Below are 21,088 nucleotides of genomic sequence, written 5' to 3'. Positions count from 1 at the left end.
CTCTGTAAGGTGCACAGTCAATCTTAGTACTTTTATAGAGTTGTGCGACCCTCACCCCAGCCCCGGTGAAGACAATGCCCATCACCCCCCAAAGTTCCCTTGTTCTGCTCTGCGGGCGCCCTTTACTCCCATCTCCGTCTCCGGCCACCACGCGTCTGCTTTCTGAGTGGCTTTTCTGAAATCTCATTGAAATGGAATTAAGCACCATGTGGCCTTCTGTACCTGGCTTCTTTTGCTTGTTAATGTTTCTGCGGTTGATCCACGTGGCAGTGGGCATCAGCAGTCCGTTCTCCGCGTTGGATGGTACTCCATTGCGTGGATGCGCCGCATTTTGTCCTCCACTTCTAGTCAGTGGACACGTGGGCCGTTGACAGGTTTGGGCTGTTGTCAAGCACGATGCTATGAACATTCACGCACAAGTCTCCGTGTGCATAGAAGGGTCACTTTTATAATCAGAAACGAAGAAAAACGATGAAAGACCAACATGGATTCTCAAGCTGTTGCTGGAATGCATCCTCTTTTACCCAAAATGGGGAGCTCTACAGGTGGGGCCAAAGGTTTAAAACGAGGAGGAAAAGAAGTGGGTCCCTGAGAAAGGATTTGCCTGACCCTGGCCTGTGCATGGCCCCAGGGGGACAAAGAGGGACAGTGGTCCCATTCCTCTGGAAACTGATGGTATTCACACCGTTCCTCCCAAGCCTCTAAACACACGTGACATGTCATGTGTCCCCACTGCAGCTCTGTGTCAATCCCAACACAAACACACTCCCCCGTCTCAAAGTCCTTTGGTTCAACAGCAGGAAATCAAGGCAACACCAGACCACGTGAATTTGTCGTGTTTAATAAACGTTCCCCAGGGTGGTTTGCTTTTGGAGTGGCTGCAGAGAAAGGCCAGAAACGCGGGTGCAGCCTAACTAGCTGGGTTGCTCAGATTGAGCAATTCAAGTGTTCAGGCCGGGTCCTTTCCCTGGTATGCAACGGTCAAAAGTTGCGGCTCTGCGGGAAAGGCGTCAGAAAAGCCAAGGAAGGGAGGATCCAGATCTGTCAGCAGGAAAGAGGGGCAGAAGGAACAGAGGCGAACAGGAAGTTGGTAGGTACACAAGATGGGCACCTCGTTTACAGAGACGAGGCGGGGAGCAGCCTGACAGCACACCGTTGGGGGATATTTAGAACCAGTAGCTACGACCTCAAAGCGCTATGGGTTGACTCGGTGGTGACGGGCACCACTGCTGACACCTACCTTATCTGTGGTCTCAGCAGGTTCTCTATGGAAGTTCTTCCAGCAGCCCGAGTTCCTGTCTGTGTACGTAAGGGTCTGGGTGGCTTTGAACGGTCACCCACGGGGGCAGCTCTGCCTGCCTCTCTCCTTTGGAAACTCCCCTGGTCGCCCTACTGGCCCTGAATCCCCGGTGTCTCTTTGCATTCTGCCTACCGCAATGCCACTTTCTCCTTTCTTTTTTTAATGTTTATTTATCTTTGAAAGAGCCAGCCAGGGAGGGGCAGAGAGAGAGAGAGAGAGAGAAAGAGAGAGACACAGAATCCGCAGCAGGCTCCAGGCTCCAGCTGTTAGCACAGAGCCCGACGTGGGGCTCAAACCCACATGAACCTTGAGATCATGACCTGAGCCGAAGTCGGACGCTCAACCTACTGAGCCACCCAGGTACCCCCTTTTTCTCCTTTCCCTTCTACATTTCTCTGGAAGGTTTTACTCATTCTGCTTTAATCTATCATTTCGAGGTGTGTGACTACACTCCTTTACTTCAACACTGAGCTTCTCCTAGTTCGGCTACTGTAACAGTAATATTAATACCAGCAGGCATCAGCACTTGACAATATTCAAAGAGTTTCTGCTTGATCCTCACCAAGAATCAATCCTGTGACGTGGGCGAGAGAGCTGGCATTGATTCTTTTGAAACAGAGGAAATCGAGGTGGGGAAGTTCAGAGACTGCCCAATATCACAGAGTCTCAACACGGTGGGACCAGGAGCGGGTTATAGGCCCCCGACCCTGGTGCAGTCCCAGGGCTGGGCACACAAGTGATAAAGTTTAAAGCAAATGTGCTGTTGACTGATCTGTTTGACAGAGACCGAAACAGGGGTCGGTGGGCAGGAAGGATGCGGTAACAACTCATGGCAGGTCTACGGAATTCATTTTATGAGTCCATGAGCCTGTGAGGAGAGTTTTCTCATTTTTAGGTTTTCTAAATGTCTATATATTCAATATTCCTTTTTTTAAAGCTTTTATTTAAAAATTTTTAATGTATATTTATTTTTGAGAGAAAGAGAGACAGAGAGGATGGGGGGGAGGGGCAGAGAGGGAGACACAGAATCTGAAGCAGGCTCCAGGCTCCGAGCTGTCAGCACAGAGCCCGACACAGGGCTTGAACTCACAGACCGCGACATCATGACATGAGCCGAAGTCAGACACTTAACCGACTGAGCCACCCAGGCGCCTTGTATTCAATATTCTTAAAAAAAAGGCACTGAGATCCTCAGTATGAGATGCGGAGATCATTTTAGGGTAAAAAGCTTCTGTCGAATGATGATTTGCAAATATATGTCTATAATATAGTGCTCAGAATGTTATGGGTCAAATGTCTATTTAGTTATACAACCCTACATAAAATCTTGCCCTAAAGTTTTAGCAGTTAATATTTAACGGCCAAGTATTGATACTAGGTTGACATGAACGAAAAGAACGTTTTGCAGAAAGGAACATGCTTGGGATTCGATGTGAATCAATTATCGTGTTTATTCCTGAAGCTTTTATTTTGGAGCCCTGTATCACAAAATGGCATGTTTAATGTTTACAACAGGTTTTAGAAATTTGAGATGTTTTTTTTTCATTTCTACCGTTTTTTAGAGTAAAATTGGAGATAATGTTCCAAACCATCATCAAAAAACGCAGAGCAAACTTTTCTGTATATAAACTGTACATAAAAACAAGGCACTATACATTTCAGGGAAGATATTAAGGTTGAAAGGTGGATTCGCACAGATCCTTTAGAGCCCGTGCCAGGAAGTACAAATGTCTCTGTTCATTTTAGCACCGGAAGCAGCACTCAGAACAAGTCAGACCTAGGGCCGAAGGAGACATTTCTGAACTGTGTGTGAAGGTACAGAAGGCTGCCAGAGCTAATTCCACAGAAGCAATTCCATCTACCTTTTCATATTATTTTGACACCAAAAGGAAAACAAATCTTAAAAGTGAATCGAATAATATTGCTTTGTTAAATACGTATTTGATTTATATGGTGTTTATATAAATATATATATTTTAGAATCCACAAACTATCAAAATAACACTTTATGAAGAGAATTGCTTCAAAAAAAAAAAGAGTAGGCAACGCTCAGCTGGAACAGGAGGGCAGTGCGAGAGCAGCTGCTGAGGAACAGCTACTTAAGTGCACACGGGGACACCTTTATTAACATGACCTGCTGAGTCGTGGAAAGAGAGTTTCCAAAGGGTTCGCTGAAACATTTACAAAATACACAAATCCAGGACACGCAGTAGAGCTAGTAACTTCAGGTTTTAAAAACTCTGATGAAAAAAATCTTTTTTGTTTTTTTTTTTAAATACCAGTCCAAAAAAAAAAAAAAAAAATTTGCCATTTTCCTGGTCCAAGGGTTTCGAAAGTGACAGCAGATTCTTCTAGCCATCTCTCCCGCTCAGAACAGACCTTTTGCTTTCTTCAGGTTCACCTGCTTCCAGGCGGGCAGTGCGTTGTATTCTTCTCTGGTCATGTCTAGTGCAAACTGCAAAATTGGGGGAGACGCCCAGTGGGTGAGTGAGAGGACTCCCATCCAAGCCAACGTGTCGCTTAAACGCCATCCCACACGAAGAAATGCTTACCTCAAAGTCTTCGTCAGTGAGATAAATCTCAAGCTTCAGAGGATCAACTCCCTCGGGCAGTGGCCTGGCTAGCAGATCGGCCAGCGGATAAATGGTTTTACAAAGCTTGGCTAAGACATCTTCCACAAGGGTGATCTGATTCGAAACTTCCGTATCCTAGAGAAGAGGAGGGAGCAGAGAGAACTTCGTGTCCTGCACCTGCACCAGTGTTTTGTCACGCGCCCGCAAATACACGACCCTGTCCTGTCTGTGCCCTCGCCGGACCCTGTCTAGTCTGTGCCTAGCCGGGGGTGGGGGGGGTGGGGGTCGCTCAAGGGGAAGCAGGCTCTGAAATGGAAAGGGATTGCCCAAAGCCCCACAATTCTCCTTTACACGTCTTCCCACCTCACCAAATAAATCCTGCCTTGGACAAAAGGGAGTATCACGTGAGTGAATTATGGCTTAAGAGTATTAAATCTGAACTCTCGGGGCACCTGGGTGGCTCAGTCGGTTAAGCGTCCGACTTCGGCTCAGGTCGTGATCTCGCGGTCCGTGAGTTCAAGCCCCGCGTCAGGCTCTGTGCTGACTGCTCAGAGCCTGGAGCCTGTTTCGGATTCTGTGTCTCCCTCTCTCTCTGACCGTCCCCCATTCATGCTCTGTCTCTCTCTGTCTCAAAAATAAATAAACGTTAAAAAAAATTTTTTTTAAATAAAAAAAAGATGATTAAATCTGAACTCTAAACACTAGAAGCATTCAGATAATGGAATTTGTTTAAAAGTATTTTAAAATAACCTTATGAGGATTCATGCTGCCCCCTTGAGCCCTGTTTCTTAATCCATAATAGAAAAAGGTAAGAAAATGCGTCCAGGATATGCTGCTGAATCCAGACTTCAAACAAACAAACAAAAACCACTCTGTGTGCATTTACACTGAACTGGTTACTACAGGTAAATTCTCTTCCTCTGTTAAACCTGGAAGCCAGATCACTGCCCTCCTTTTGAGTGGCGGGGATGAATGACTAACAGGGTTGCCAAATTCATCAATGATGGTCGAGACTAGTGGTCACGGAGTGGGTTTGGAGCAATCCTGCACCTAAGACCCGGAACAAGCTACTTCAGGTGTCTGTGTCTCAGCTCCTTCCCTGGGAAAACGGAGATACACGAAGATGAATCTTAATAGGCTGTTGTAAAAATAAGGGAGAAAATACACATAAAGGGCTCGGAGCCGTGCCTGGCCCACGGTGAGCGCTCAGTGATTGTGTTATTGCCACAACTTGGCGTGGAAAGCCCGACCTCACTGGCCGGAAGCCCGCCAGCCTGCGCGAGATGCTCCCAGGCCACTGCTGCCTGGGCATGCACGGCGGAAGCAGGACACAGCGGTAATTACAGCCTTGAACTCACACGCAGGAGGAGGTACTGGTGCGGGGCGCTGCACCCCCAGGCACGACTGCATGTTTATTGTAAACAGAGCCCTATCGGGCTCCTCCCCGCGTGGACCAAGCCCACTGGCTTACAGAGAGATGTGAGTCTCGGCAGCGATGCTGGCATTAAACAGGCATTTGCGCTGCCCATCCACTGTTAAGCAGCAGCGAACTCTTTTTGTTTAAACGTGTTCGGACCTCCCGTAAAATACCCATGTCGTCTCCTCCGGAAAAGCAGCTCTCTGACATAGTAAGAAAATTGAAATGGAACAAACCTATTTCCTTCACAATGTTAAAAACTCATGACTTAAGAAATTCTACACAGCTGTAGTAAGCTTTTTTTTTTTTTTTTTTTCCTATGTGGTTGGAAATTATAATGTTCTGGTTAATAATATGCTTTAGTAAATAAAGGTTATGATAAATGCTTCATGGGCTAATACCAACTGGTTTCATGAAATACTATTAATGAGCTATTCACACTCCTAATCAGGAGTGACTCACGATACATTCATTCACTTCGTACTTTGATCTGTGAATAATCCATCACAGATTTATTTTGTGCCTCCTCAAACACAGGGTTAATGTCTGAAGCCAGAGGATTTTGTTGCGCCTTATGCGGACCTTGAAAAGCAACAGAGTTTTAGCGAACAGAATGAAGAGATGGCAGCTTTTATTTCTGTATATTCTTCAGAGTAATGAAGTTCACCTTTGCTTTTAAGTTGTTTAACTTGAACACCAGGTGTAGAAGAATACCAAAATAGTTCAAATGATTTTTCCATTTCCTAAGCTAATTCTGTGTAGACTTGCTAACATGTTGTAAAAGAAAACAACAACAACAACAACATTTTATCACTTGGAAAATGCCATTGGGATGCTTCTTCCCAAGGTACAGTCAACTCACGATCTGAGAGGTGTGGAGCCACGTTCACGGGGAAGCAAACCACACTCACCATTTCCGTGATTTCAGCAATGTCCTCTCTGTGCTCCCAGCTGGGAAACATATTGGTGAACGTCAGGGGCTCCAGACCAGCGTGGATAAGGTAAGACTTGGGGGGCGGCCTCTTGATATTTTTTCCTGTAGGTACACAGAGGGCAGCATCAGGACACCCGGGGTATGGGTCCAAAGACCCAGTCTTTCTCTGATTTCCCTTGAAATCTTTTCTTCATTTGGATCTCTTTTTTTTTTTTTTTTTTTTAAATTTTTTTTTTTCAACGTTTATTTATTTTTGGGACAGAGAGAGACAGAGCATGAACGGGGGAGGGGCAGAGAGAGAGGGAGACACAGAATCGGAAACAGGCTCCAGGCTCTGAGCCATCAGCCCAGAGCCTGACGCGGGGCTCGAACTCACGGACCGCGAGATCGTGACCTGGCTGAAGTCGGACGCTTAACCGACTGCGCCACCCAGGCGCCCCTTCATTTGGATCTCTTGACTTATGGTTAGAGTGCAAGTTGTGAGTAGTTCATAATAACGCAGGGATGGTATTTATACAAAATGTTAAGTTTATGCATACAAGGATGCATAACACTGCATGTAAGTGACCTGACTCTAGCAAAATGCTTCCACATCTCTGGATCTGAGAAAGCCTCTCTCCATGGCTCCTGGGCAAGAGATTTTTTCCTCTTGCATTCACCTGTAGAAGTATTCCTCTGACTTCCTAAGGCAGCGTTAAGTTCAATGTGAGTTAAACAGCATTTTCTAAACCACTCTAATTTAAACATTTGGTAGGGATTTGTTACTTGTTACTGACGAGCTTTTCAAGAGAGAATCAACTGTATGAACTCAGTGAAACTAATCCATGAAACCTTAAAAATTAAGATAAGAAATTACTGGCATCTTCGTTTTACATAAAATTCTATAAATTTTTGGCAGATGGTATAGTAAAAAGCCATGAGTTCACAGATCTTTCTTTTTTAGATATCACACTAAGAATAATAACGAATGACCAAAAGGTTGCCATTGGCTTTCCAGCCCATTTAGGCGAGCTTTCCACTCTGGACAGTGGGCGGCTATGCGCAGAAGGAGGCCCCCAGCATGATTACACCAGAGTGCAAAAGGGTTTCGACCCCTCCAGGGCATTCCACAATACAGCCTTAAATCTTGAGGGTAGCAACTCAGACGGCCCAGTAATGTAAAAGAGAAAAATGAATTCGCATTCATGGTGACAGTCAAGAATGCGTTAATCTCAAGATTAAGAAGCCTCAAAAAAAAACTTGGTTTCATCACTGCATGCCGGGCTTTATCAAGGTTGGCCGGCACACGCAGGAAGGAAAACACTGGTCTGCGATCCTGCCGGGGTGGATGAAGCCTGTCGCAGAGCTGAGGGCCCCAGGCCTGCCCACTGGCACCGACGCCTCACCTTTGCAGTACTGGAGCACGGTCTCCATGGCACTCTTCCGGTCGGAGGCCCAGCGAATGCGGGCGGAACCCGTGATCTTGTTCTCGATGGGCCACCAGCCCTGCCAGAGGTACACCTCATGGTGGTTGTCAACAAGGAAGAGTGCTGTGAGGGCAAGGGCAGACCAGACAATCAGGGGCTTCTCCGTGGATGCTTCCGGGGCACTCTTCCCCAAACCTAATGGATGCTTCCCTCCAGGCTGCTTTTGTCAGAGGGAGGGGGTGCAGAATCCCCTTGGCGGGGCCAAAGGTGGGGTGTCCGTGACGCCTCAGCCCTTTGAGCATACAGTCAGTTAAAGCCTCTGGGCAGAGAGAGGTGGCATCTGTGATGCCGGCCTCTTTTCCCTCCCTGTCCCCACACTCTCTCTCCCTCTGCCCCTCCTCAGTAGCCGGCCCGCCGGCGGCCCTTCCGAGAACTGGCAGCATGCTGAGGGGAGGGATAACGCACCCGCGAGGGGCTGTAAGCAGCATTTCTCTCCAAAGAGCATATTAAAAACCGGAGAGTACACCCCCCTTGCCCTACAGGTCACTGATGTGCGTGCCCCACATGCGATTGCTTCCTAGGTGACTAAGTTCCTGGTTCTCGGTGAGAGAATAGGGCTTGAAGGAGCAGACGCGTTCTAACACACCGTCAGCCTGACTCGTGTTCCATGTGGCAGAGGGGCTCTCACACCTGCTCGGTCCGCCTGCCCCGCGTCCTTTCCTAGCCCGTGTTTCAGAAGTCCACGCACACCACACATTTGAAAAGCCCAGAAGAGGTTGATAACCCACCCTGAGGCATAGCGTGAAGAGGGTGGGTAGCGGCCTCCCTTTGAAGGAACTTGCTAGTATTTCCCGCAGTATGACCCGTGGGCCAGCTGCTGAGCTTTTAAGGTGGGGAGCTGGGCCGGGTTAATGAGAGGTTGTGGCTGAGGGGAGAGGGCACAAGGGCTCAGACTCGACTGCAGGAGTCTGGCCGGGTCCGTACAGCCCAGTCTCTGGTGACGGTGACTGTCCCAACCAGCACAAGGGCACACAACCGGTTCTGTCGAGAGGTGGGGGCCGGGTGGATACAGCCTTGACCTCGGAGTCAGAAGACATGGGTGGGAACCACAGCCCTGCCGTGCAGCCTTGGCTAAGGCAGACACCGTTCTTTGGCTGATTCAACAGATACTCCCAACCCCTTGCCGCCCCGCCACTTGCTCTCCCAGGCTCCCCGGTAGTGGAGGGTGTTCACGTGACAGAGCTCTGGCCAACGGGATGTGAGCAGAAGGCAGCTGGGGGCTTCTGGGAAAGCTTTTGCTTTATCCAATACAAGGGAGAGACACGGCCATCAATGCCCTCTTCCCAACCCCTTCTTTGTGTCTTGAACGGAAAACATGATGCCCGGAGCAGGGGAGGCCGACTGTGGGCCACGAAGCCACAAGACTGAGGGGAGTCTGGGAGAAGAGCTGAGATTCCAGGCCTGACACGGTTGTGCTCAGCCTACTTGGGCGAGTTAAGTACCTGGGCCTCGGTTTCTTAGACTGTAACATACGGCTGATGTTCCCTTCCTTTTGGGGTAGGTGTGAGCATGAGATAACATATGAAAGTTACCCGCCAGGGCACTTGGCAAATAAAAACCGTTTAGTCAATATGCAAGTAAAGTAAAAAGGCCGTCTGGAAGGTGTACGTTCTGTGGCTCGGCACGATGACCCCTTCCGCGGGCCATACCTGGCTGTGGCGCGCTGTACAGATCTTCCTGCAGGAAGGGCATAGAATTGACCACAGAGGGGTCTCGGGCGGGATACATGAATTCTGTGGCTGAGAAGTCACCAGAGGAACTGCTGAGGATGAACAGGCGGGGTGTGAAGTTAAAGTTTCCAGGATCTTTGAAAGAAAAGAGAACAGAGCTGAGGACACGATACGCGTCAAAGGAAATCCCAGATGGACGGGAGAGCGACCGTAAGACATGAAATAACCCCAAAACTTCGTGCGAAAATAGGTAAAATTTATCTGACCTTGGAGGTGGGGAAGGTCTCCTTAATCATAATTATAAAAGGAGGAATGAAGGGACAGGGGATTTCTGCACTGACAGTACAAAAATGAACACTTTCATTGCAAAAAAGCCCCAAACCAAACAAAAAGGCAAGTGACAAAATGAGAAATGTGGAAACTGGTTCGTGCCCTTGGTATATAAAAGAATAAAGATAAATATCTCAGTAAAAATGTACAGAAAGGCAGAAATGAAAACATTCACCAAAGTAGAAATCTAAATAATTAAAAAAAATACATAAGCATTTAACAGTACTTCCAATTTAAACCATTAGTTAAAATAGTGCTTAGGTAGCAGTCTCCGCCCACCCCCCACCCCCACCCCCGTTTTGGCAGAGGAAAAGGCAAAGTCCACTGGGGAATGCACACTCTCTGATGTATATTGCCGGGTGAATATGGAGATTGGTGTCCGTGTTCGGGGGCACCCTGGTTGAGCTGTACCCTGAATCTTTTCTACCTTTACCACAGCACTTCTGTATCTAGGAATTTAACTAGAAGCAAATACACGTACTTGGTTTAAATTTACTCACATCTCTATTGTGTAATAGGGAAAAATCGGAAACCTCTCTCCAACCAAAAGAGACAGGTTAAATAGAAAATGGCATGTAGCATATTCATGGAATGCCCTGCAGCCAGAGAAGTCTAGATATTAACAACTTGAGCAACTGTTCATAATAAAGGGAAAAATCAGGTTACAAAACTGTGTACTGCCGTCCAAAATTTCCTTTAATATAGATGTGTATGGATCCCATAGAGAAAGGTTGATTCTAGTTATCTTTGAGAGAGAAGATCATAAGGGACTTAGTTTCTTTTTCAACCTCTCTGTACTTTCAAACATTTTCCATCACCAATATGCATTATTAAGAAAAACTCTGTAAAAGTTCAGGAAAACTGAGATGAGTATACCCCACTGTGGTCCAACCTTGGGCAAGCTGATGAAGTTCGCTGTGCCTCAGTTTCCTCATCAGAACAAACACGGTGGCATTAGGTGGTGAGCGTTAAGGCAGATCAGGTGCTTAGGCGGTGTCTGTCTCATCCTAACCTGCCTAATACTTGTTAGCTTTCCCTCTGTGTTAATCTGTACGTTAAGTTGATCTGCGTTTTGTGTATTTAATACAAAACCGACCTATTCTCTAATCTGAACTCCGTTAGGTCCCTGCACCCAGGATGCTGGCCAGACCGAAAGCGTCTCGTGCCATAGGGTCACGTTGTGTCACTGTCCCTCTGGTTTCCTGGAATTCGCTGCTCTCCCTCCGTCTCTTCAGGTCATGCTTCCCTCCGAGGCTCTGTGTAAATGTCGTGTGAGTTTCCTGGTGGAACTACTCTTTCTTTTAACTCTCAGCCTCCTTCATTCGTACCTCTTTCGTGACACACCAAAGTTTTATTTGGCATTATGCTTAGCTGTGCATATTATTTAGCTTCCTTACTGCATTGTAGGCCTGGGAGGACCTAGCCTAGGTGTGATTCACTGGGTGTTGTGCATAGTACGTGCTCAGTAAATATGTACTGACTAAATTAGTGATGGAAAGCTACGGAATGTTGGATTACCTTGAAGCATGCAGTCGTAGGCTTTCCTGTCTCTCCTTCCTAAAGCGTCCCAGAATCCCAGGGGCTCCGATCCTTCATCGCACTCATGTATTGTCACTTTGCTGCTACTATGCAGTCCGGCTTCCAGGGGACATCTGCACGGAGAAAATCCAGTAGTTTGTTTGTTTGTTTTAAGCCTGGAAGTGTTGGCAGTATGGAATTATTCAAGACTAAATCTGCAGGTCAGTTCACCATCTCTCTTCTTCCTAAAATAATTCTTACTAATGAATAAAAACATGCTCCGTGGTTTATGAATGTGTGTGTGGTGGTGGGGGGGGGGGCAGCAATGAGAGGGACTGGCTTAGCCCTTAGAGAAGAATGTATAATTACATACAAGTTGCAATGAAAGTGATCACGTTTTTATATACAACATACGTATTAACTATTCCTTGTCCTCTCTTGCTAGAACATAAGCGTCATGGGGACGGAGACTTAGGTTAGTTCACTTGCAAGACCCTGGTCCCTAAATCTGTGCTTGGCACCAAGTACGTGATCAGTGAATACCTGCAGAGCGAATGCGTTCATCGTTCTGCTTTTTCCCAGTGGTCCAAGGGGAAAATCCAGTGGGCCAGGGATGCCTTTGGATACCTCGCCGAAGGTCAACTATCACCCCTCCCCACTCGCTGGCACACAGAACAGCGTTTCGAGATGAGACATTTTGCTTCCCGGCCGTCTGCCTGTTGACAGGGCACTGGCCTGCGTTCTCTCCGCCCTCTCCTTGGCGCGGTAGGTTCAAGAGCCGTCCCAGGGGAAGGATGCCCGCCCCGCACCGCTGTGGTGCCCAGAGAACGGATTTGACCAGATTACCCTTTGGCGGCATGCCGTGGCCCTGGAAACACTTCGCTTCTACTGTTCACATGTTACCAGTGTCCTCCCAGGTGACAGCCTGAGGAAATGCCAGGCATCCCCTGCCTAGCTGGCGGTCCAGCGACTCGGGCAAATGCAGGCATATGGTTGTCCTCTGCAAAGGGGACATCTTATAGTCTGACACAGTTGGTGGTCTCCCAGACTTTTCTTTAGCTAAACGCTTCCTAACTTTCCACTGCTCTGGCAAAACTGAAATGTTGAACCCCTAAACGATATTTGAAATTTGCTCTCTTTAAATACCAAAGGCCTCCAGGCTTTTAATTCAAAATCATACCCATGAAAGAAATGACGGCACTTGTTGGGGGCACTTCCCTCACTCCTCACTCTGCCTTTCATCGAGGCAGGTACATCCTCAGAAGGTGGGGGAAGCCCTCACGCGGGCAGCTTGAAGCGAGATGTGTGTCACGGCCACTTGGCATGTCAGAGGCCCCCAACCACGTTCATACCCTCCCCCTGCTGAAGTCACCTGAAGTACACCCGGGCTTCTACTGGAGACCCTGGGTATCCTTCCCGCCTCAGCCGGTGTCCCACGGGGAAGCCCCTTCTGAGAGATGCCCTCACACACAACACTCACTGTTCTTTGATTTTATTTGCTGCGGTCCTTCCGACCTCCTTCGTGTGGGCTTGGGCTTTGCATCCGTGCCACAAGTAAATGAGGGCTTTATTTACGTTGAGGACAACCATGGAAGTCCTGGACCTCAAGCTACTACAGTGACAGGCCACTTCCAGCAAATTCCCTTCCACAGGCACTTCTCCGCGCACACAGTACAGCCTCCACTCACCTGCAGGGGGCAGCAGCGGCACAGAGTTAGGACGTGTGCCGCCAGGGGACCCGCCAACACCACCCACCCTGGGCCCACCCAGGCCCATCCTGTGACTTGGGGGTGGGGGTGGGGGGCTCAGGCGGAGTGGCGGCCAGCTCGCTGCCGGCCCAGAAAGCACATCCTTTTGGAGTTAGAAGCAGGGTCGTGAAGTAGAAAACCCATTTTTGTAACATTTATAAATACTCAGGTAAATCACATAACAGGCATATTTAGAGAGGCTCTGAAGCTAAGAATTCTTTTTATTTTATTTTTTTTATAAATCTATTCTATAAATTAAGAGATTTTTGTTGGCCAGCATCCAATTTATAATAGATGACCCACTGAATTTTCCTCCCGTCTTGAAAAGAGAGACAGAGTCACTGTGGGGATTCAGTTTAAGGGGAAGTAATCTCCCAGCCTCCTGCATACAGAGTCCTATGTATCCTAAGGTAAACGCCACAGGAAGGTGGGGGGGGGGGGCTATGAGCTCCCCATAAGGCTGATTTGTAAGGCAAACGTGACGAGGCTTTCAGGGGTGAAGACACAGCTATATAAAGGGAGACTTACTTTAATACCCCTCCCCCCCACCCCCAGTGTGAAAACACCTTCTAGGAGAGGGAAACGAATCTTATTCCAACGGTGACAGTGACTTACTTTGCGCGTTCTCTTCCTCCTCTTCCCGCCTCCCGGAGTGTACTACCATTCCCCCCTGGAAACACTGCAGAAAGCAGGGGGGCTCCTTTCCCTGCAGGACCTGGACCTTTCAATGGAAACGCATTCCAGTAAGTAACACGTACTGGTTTTCAAAGTCTTAAAAAGAACACCTGCCTAGTAGAAACTCTGAAAAACAGCGAGAAGTGCCCACAAACACCAGTGACACTACTGTTGTGTCTAAAGATAACCACTGTGAAAGGTCTAGGGTACAGCTTTCCTTTCAAAGTATCTTTCAGGCATGTGTCTTTCCCAGACAAAAGTAGGATTGTTGTCCTTTGTTACTTAATACCCGATTTTATTCACTTGATGTTTTGCCGTCAAAGACTTTGGAAACACAAGGTTTGATATTTTAGTGGTATTCCGTGGTATAGACGTAGCATGATTGATCTAAACAAGTTTGAAACAAAGTCTACCTCTCAGCGGTGAGAACGACTGATCACTTAGTGACTCAGGGGTGGGGGCGGGAGGGGAGAACTGTCTCTTTTGCAACCATTCCCATAGTCCACTCATGGAACACTGCTCCTGCGGACCAGCCTCCCCTTCGCCTGGGAAGCACTGTGTTAGCTGCTCGTAAAACTGTTAGGGTTGACTCCACTCACTCTCACTTTGGCTAGACATTTTCCCTTCACGAGCAAATTGTTTATTCAGCCTGGAAGTCGGGGCAAACCGAAAGGTAGGAAGCATTTCCTACCAGGAGTTAACAGATCAACCTCAGGGCCAACTTTGCGTAATTAAGCGCCATTTTGTGGCAGCGTTTTATATGTCTGAAGTGTTTTTACATCCACTGGCTTGATAAAAAGTGGAATGCTCAGACTAGAGAGATTAAGACTCAAAATTCTAAGGGTGATTTTGCAGCCACGATTGAAACATGGCCTTTACAAAAATAAAGGCAGTTGAAATTGCCCACTATTAGGGATAAATTAAAATGCAATGGCCACTAACAGTTATTTTCAATTATTGTATAGTCTATAGTAGAAAATGTGTATTAAGTATTTTTTTAGGGAACAGGATTGGTTCTTAGGAATCTAGAAGGCTAGGTGAACATTAATCTGTTTCGGAGAAAATTCCTCTGTTCTCCTCCCTCATGCTATTGTTAACTACTCCTCCAAGGTAGTGAAGATACCTGCCCGTGGTATCATGCTTTCCCAAAACCTTACAGTCAACTCTTCATTACTAAAGGATGGGACCCCAGGCAAAGGTAATCCAAACAGCAAAAAGAAATGTTCACAAAATCTTGGCCCCAGGGCATTATACAGGCCCTGGGGTTATAATGGCGGATAAAGACCAGCACACAAGGTCTCTTTCATACTTTCTAGGGAAAGAGGGTAACAAGTAAGTAAACGCAATGTCTACAAAATGTAAATGAAATGACAAATGACTACGAAGTGGTTTTAAGTAGTGATAATAGTGGTAAGTGCTATAAAAAAAAAAAATAAAGCTCAGCAGAGGGATGGAGAATGGGGAGGGATTTGGATATAACAGGTGACACTGGAACAGAAACCTGAATCATATGAAGTTGAAAGTTACTTATGGATACAGGGGAAATGTTCCAGATAGGAAATTGCACAAAGGCCCTGGGGTGGGAGGAAAGAGGTCTGTGTGTCTCAGGAGTGGCAAAAGGCTAGAAAGCCAGGGGGAGGTGGGAGAGGTGTTCAGGGCCGACCACGAAGGTGCTGGCAGATCACCGGGACACCAGTTTGGAGAGCAAGGGAATGACACGGTCCGACATGTTCCCGAAAAATCACTCGGGCTGCTGGGAGGAATGCAGATGAGAAAACAGATAAGAATACTCATTTTTACATTAATCTCTGGTATTTCCTTCGGATAGATTTGTGTAGGTGGAATAACTGATCAAAGTTTATGAGAATTTTAAGGTTCTTGAGCCAAACTGCTTTTCAGGATGGCTGTTTCAAGCTACACTTCCCAGTGGTGGCATCCTACTGAATCCTTACCCACCCTGGAGCCGTTCTTTACAAAATCCCTACCAATTTTAGAAGTAGAAAACAGCATCTCTTGGTTTTATTTATAACTCCTTGAATATCGGTTAAGTGGAAACTTAAAAAAACCAAACCCTCCCTTGGCGCTTGGTACCTGTCTTATGGATCCACTATTTACAGATACAACACCTCGTTGAAGAGCATATTACTCCTGACCTGCCAGTGGGGAGAGGAGAGGGGAGGCCCAGCCTGCAGTCTGGAGAAGCCAGACCAGAACCAAAAGTCACTTGTGCGATGCTGTCTTTGTTCACGAGGAGTCAGGGGTCTTCAGGGGACCAGGCCGCACACCCTGTGGCTCCCCAGGAAGGACGGTTCTCTCATTCAGCTGCTTTCCAGCACTTACCTGGGCACCCCTCTCCTCGTCCAGCTCCACCGTCATCAGAGCCGACGTGCCCTTCTCGCTCACGGTCGACTGCCGACCTTGCCAGAAGAAGTAGACACACTTCTCTTTGCCAGCCACCCTTGCTGAATGCTCTCCCTTTTGTCGACTTCCCACTGCAAACACAAAGAACCGGAGAGGGCAGGGTAAACAGCCGATAGGCCAAAAGAGGAGCAAATGTATGGCTTTCTTCTCCGGGCTCTGTGAGGACAGAGAGGGAAGACAAAAAGCTTTGGGGCATGGGGCTGAGGAGAAAAGCCACCTTTCTTCCAGTAACTGATCCTGAGCCTCCAAATTGGAGGAAAATGATCTAGCCTTCTCGATGCCCTAGGAAAAACACCTGTCATCCTCCAGGAAGGCGGCGGATCACTCCAAGTGTGTGACAGAGAAAGCGGGTGACTGCCAGAGCAGGACCGACGGCTCCCAAAGACAGAAATACATTTTCCGTCTTACGCCATTTTTTTTGGCAGAAGATTAGCTGGTAGAGAAAAGATATTGAAAGCAACAGCTGGGCTAGCTTTAAGTACAAAGGGAAAATTTAGTCTGCTAAAACTATTCTAGTGAAAACACACTCTGGAGTTTCCACATTCTGTCAGAAATGGAAGAGATCTATTGCTGACATACCGCTTTCATAAAATAATCTGGGATTTCAATACTATCTGTCGCTGGGTCCGTAGCCAGGATTCAGTGCTGGTTGTCCTTACCGCCTGGCACCTCACAGGCATTTGCATTAGCAGCACCCGGCTCACAGGTCTCACCCAAGAGCAGGCACGGGAAGCTAATTGGCCAAGTGGCCATTTTGAAAAGGCAGTATTTCAGACCTCAGCTCGCTACTTTTCGGTATATACCGCACTCCGGTCTCCTCTCGTTCATTCAACAACCGCTCACCGAGCACCCACAGTGTGCCCGGGGCCTCCTCGGGATACCAGAGCTATAATGAGAAGACATCCCTCCTGCTTTCATCCTAACAGACATGAGCAAGACAGTTTCAGACGGTTGATAAGTGCTCTGAGGATGACAGACGGGGCTGTGACATGGGGCAGGGTGAGTGCTAATAGGATTCCCTGTTGAAGGAAGGCCTCTCTGAGGAGGTGACAATGACAAGGTGACAGGGACTGCAGGCAGACCCTTCTGGAATGAATGAGGTCAGGAGACTGAGCTGTTACCCTCAGATGTCTGCCTGGGTGGTCCCAGAAAGTGATGGGCAACAGTGGGCGAACGCATGTTACAACACCCACGCTTGTTGAAAATTAAAGATAATAACTAGGTTCTCTGGTTCTCTGTTAACCCAGTTTTTCCCAGCGCCAGTCCCATTTACAAAATCACAGTTATCTTGAGGTTTGAAGGTAAGAAGAAAGCTCATTTATTTTAAGTTCTCAAGAGGCCAGGGTCATATTTATTTGATTTTTTGGCCTTTTAGCAAAGTACTGTATATATAGTTTCCATAAATGATCATAATAATTCTTGACAGTGCTTTGCTTAAGCACAACATTTAGTGCCATCTTTTGTGGACCTGAACTGGTCAAGTTGGTGTATCTTTTATTAAATGTTTGAGAGAGAGAGAGAGCGCGCGCGAGTGAGCGCGAGAGCGTGCGCGCGCACGCATTGAGGAGGGGGAGGGGCAGAGAAAGAGGTTGAGAGTTGGATGCTTAACGGACTGAGCCACCCAGGCACTTCAAGTTTGTGTATTTTTAATGGATAGGCTATGCATATTCACAATTAGTTTGGAAGCCACTCCATTGAAATTTCTGCTAATTTAGATAGAAGAAAAGTTTGTCTTTGATTAGCAATCCCACTCTTCAAAGTAGTGAAAATTAGTCATGTCAGCTGGGGAAAGATGTGCTTAAAACAGGTCACAGAAGTTGATATATATCTTGAAATCTGTTAGCACTTAAGTACATTGTATAAATATATATCCTGGCTTAAATAACCAGTGTTTTACCATCTAACATTCTAATGTGGACTTCAGTATATATATCTAAAATAGAATTATTTCCTTAAAATATCTCATAATAGTTTTCAGCAATTTTCTTCAATATGCACAAATTTATTACTATATACAACTTAATTTTTAGTTCATTTATTTTTAATTTTAGCAAAGTAAAGATTAAACTTTCATCAGTAAGAATTTACGGACTGTGACCTTTATTTCACTTTTTATATTTTTTTAATGTTTATTTATTTTTGAGAGACAGGGAGACTGAGCACCAGTGGTGGGGGGGGGGCAGAGAGAGAGAGAAGACACAGAATCCGAAGCAGGCTCCAGGCTCTGAGCTGTCAGCACAGAGCGCAAAGTAGGGCTCAACATGAACCAATGAGATCATGACCTGAGCCGAAGTCTGACGCTTTACCCACTGAGCCACCCAGGCGCCCCCCGACTGTAACCTTAAATAGCCTTGATCAGATGGCTAATTTGAAGTGTTGATGGGGGTGCCTGGGTGGCTCAGTCGGTTGGCTGTCTGACTCTTCAGTTTGGCTCAGGTCATGATCTCACAGTCGTGAGATCGAGCCCCACGTCGGGCTCTGTGCTGACAGGGCAGGACCTGCTTTGGATTCTCTCTCTCCCTCTCTCTTTCTCTGCCCCCACGCACCCTCCCATCAAAATAAATAAGTAAACTTAAAAAAAATTAAGTGTTCATGCACTATGTCTAAAAATACTTTGAAGAGGACGTTTGTGACCAGTCGTCGTGTTTAGGAGTAACAGGGAACCACGGTTTGAAGAACTGCTCAGGGTCAAGCGGTCCTGCTGCAGGACCCCATTTACTGCCCACTGTGGCCTCCGGTCTCCCTTCCCTGGAGCCCCGGTTCGCTTCTCCAGGAGCTTCTCTGTGCACCTGTGCACCTGGCTAGTGTCCACCAAGAGGACGGCTGTACTGTTTCTACAGCTGCTGGTGTCTGCTGATCTTGTCCCAGAAGAGCTTCCCGAGCTCCAAGTTCAATGTCCTGTTTGCACGTGCAGCTGTGGAGTAGGAGTGATGAGGAGCTAGACTGTGGTCACCGAGGGGCCACTGTTAATGCCATTGTGCTATGCTTCTCTGCTCCCAGAGGGACCGTCTGGAATCGGAATCCTCCCTGCTCTGACTTAATGCTCTGCAGCTGGACTCCTTCAAAGCTGTAACTTTGCTCATAACGATGCTGCTGGAGCTGGCTGCGAGATGTGCCCTGTCTTTACTGGAAGAAACACAGAAAGTACTTTCCTGGGCCAAATCATTACTTCTTAGGCGGCCTCCAACAGAGTAGTCTATGAAGGCCTCAGAAATCTGATTACTTTTTTTTTTAATTAATTCATGTCGATATCGTTTTATTCATTTATTTCCTATTACTTCTTTTTATAACTAACAGCTAAGGTAAGGAGATGAGTGACTTTCAAATTCTATTGCCCCTTTGTCTTGTTTTGTAAAACATGCAGTTTCCTCTCTGTATTTAACGAAGGGGAGCTATGTATGCTTTCAAAGCTGGTCCTTAATGTTCCCTGCTGCACAATACCGAAGGTTAGTGGATTCCCACCCGCCAAATCCCCTCTTCCTGCCTTTATTGCCAACACGCGGCACGAATGGTTACTGCAGCTGGACAACTGCACCACCCCAAGGAGCAGAGACTCACAATAGCGACTCTTTGGGAAGGACGCTTATTTTGGGGAGACTCATGTTATCTCATCTTCAAGGTAAATGTAGCAATTTTGCTTTCGGAGCTGAGGGCATCAGTGACGATTATTTCCCGTACCTTGTGAGCATGTGCCAGGCCCTGTGCTAAATTGGACACCTACCAGATTATAATAATCTCTGAGCGGAGCATCATCATCAGACCGAGGTTCAGACAGGTTACGTCCCTTCACCCACCTTGCATGGCTGGTACGTAGGGCCTGAGAGAAGATTCAGATCCAGGCTGCACGGTCCCCGGGCCTGTGCCCTTTCCCCCCAGCCACATGGCCTCCTTATGAAAGGGAAAGGGGCTTTCAGTGTCCTAATCTGGTCTCTCCTAGCTGGGTAACTTCAGACAGGTAACAACTGTGGTGTCCTGTTCCTCACTGAGAAATTGGCATCATGACGTAATACGTCCCAGAGCCACTGGGAGGCACTCAACTCGAGTGTGCAGCAAAACCCCCAGTGCTGTGCCTCCTGGGCTGTGTGGACCTCCGGGCCGCAGCACCCCGGACAGCTCTGGGCAAGACTGCCTCCTGCCCTGCCCAGCGATGCCCCACACTGGCTGCCCACAGGGCGGTGTGCTGGGCTTCCCCCAAAGCAGCAGGGTCAATCTCAGAGACCCCAGCTCTCCTCCGGAATGACGGGCTTGCCTCTTCCCTCATCTGCCTTATTGTCATTTATTATGTGCTTTCGAAAGGTAGGGTCTGACACATTTACTTAGCCCCTAACGTAAGTGTCTGTATGTAGAGTAGGTGCTCCAGTAAATGCTGCCGGGTGATTAACAGACTTATTTCTGATACATTAGGAAGGAAATCATATGGTTCTCATCCCCTGGAGCTCCAGGGCAGCCACACCCTGGCAGCAAAGCGGCTTTCAAGGGGTGAAGAAACGCTCAGGAGTTGAACGTCAAAAATCACAGCATTGTGACAAATCCTCCCAAAAGGTGGGGCGGAGGGATGCTGCAGAGGACTGGCTCCTTGTTGGCAAGGAGAAGGGGTTCTCTCTCCAAAGCACACTGGCTTTCCTCCCTCACCCCCTCTAGCACAGAGCATACAACGGACCGTTTCGCTGAGCATTTCACCGACAGGAACCACGCGCAGTTTCGACTGTGTATTTATTCTACCAGATCCACAAAGCCTGTTCGTGCTCTCAGCCTCAGAGGAAACAGCTTCTTTTATTTTTAATAGATCTTTTGTGCATAACTACACCATTTGGTTCCAGTTCGAAATCATCCAGATATACTTTACTTCAGACTTTAATTTAAGCAGCAGACAGCCACATGCTAAGTATCATTTGGAGGCAAATCATCACTTTCCTAGAAAACCTCTGGGGACGGGGAGGGGGCGGGAACGAGGGTAGCAGAGAAACCGTAACATGCATGTTTAATTTCTATAAGGAAACACAACCTTCCTTAGCAATGCTAGGGCGTCGGGATCC

General features: G+C 47.4%; 1 protein-coding gene across 24 annotated transcripts in view; it reads right to left on the bottom strand.

Annotated features, from left to right (window-relative positions):
- Positions 1–2,733: 2,733 nt before the first annotated feature.
- Positions 2,734–21,088, bottom strand: part of SVIL (supervillin) — a 235,284-nt gene continuing 216,929 nt past the window's right edge. For all 24 annotated transcript variants that reach the window (XM_045462535.1, XM_045462533.1, XM_045462534.1 and 21 more), the window contains 9 exons: positions 15,972–16,123; positions 13,572–13,677; positions 12,689–12,896; positions 11,209–11,342; positions 9,340–9,495; positions 7,610–7,753; positions 6,202–6,326; positions 3,853–4,008; positions 2,734–3,755 (listed from right to left, as the gene is read on the bottom strand). In XM_045462535.1, coding sequence (XP_045318491.1) covers positions 3,669–3,755; positions 3,853–4,008; positions 6,202–6,326; positions 7,610–7,753; positions 9,340–9,495; positions 11,209–11,342; positions 12,689–12,896; positions 13,572–13,677; positions 15,972–16,123 — 1,268 coding nt within the window. In that variant the 3' untranslated portion in view covers positions 2,734–3,668. The remainder of the gene's footprint in view (positions 3,756–3,852; positions 4,009–6,201; positions 6,327–7,609; positions 7,754–9,339; positions 9,496–11,208; positions 11,343–12,688; positions 12,897–13,571; positions 13,678–15,971; positions 16,124–21,088) is intronic.

Source organism: Leopardus geoffroyi, chromosome B4 (genome assembly GCF_018350155.1).
Source record: "Leopardus geoffroyi isolate Oge1 chromosome B4, O.geoffroyi_Oge1_pat1.0, whole genome shotgun sequence".
Taxonomy (NCBI): domain Eukaryota; kingdom Metazoa; phylum Chordata; class Mammalia; order Carnivora; family Felidae; genus Leopardus; species Leopardus geoffroyi.
Note: the sequence above shows the minus strand (reverse complement) of the source record. Positions and strands in the feature narration are given on the sequence as shown.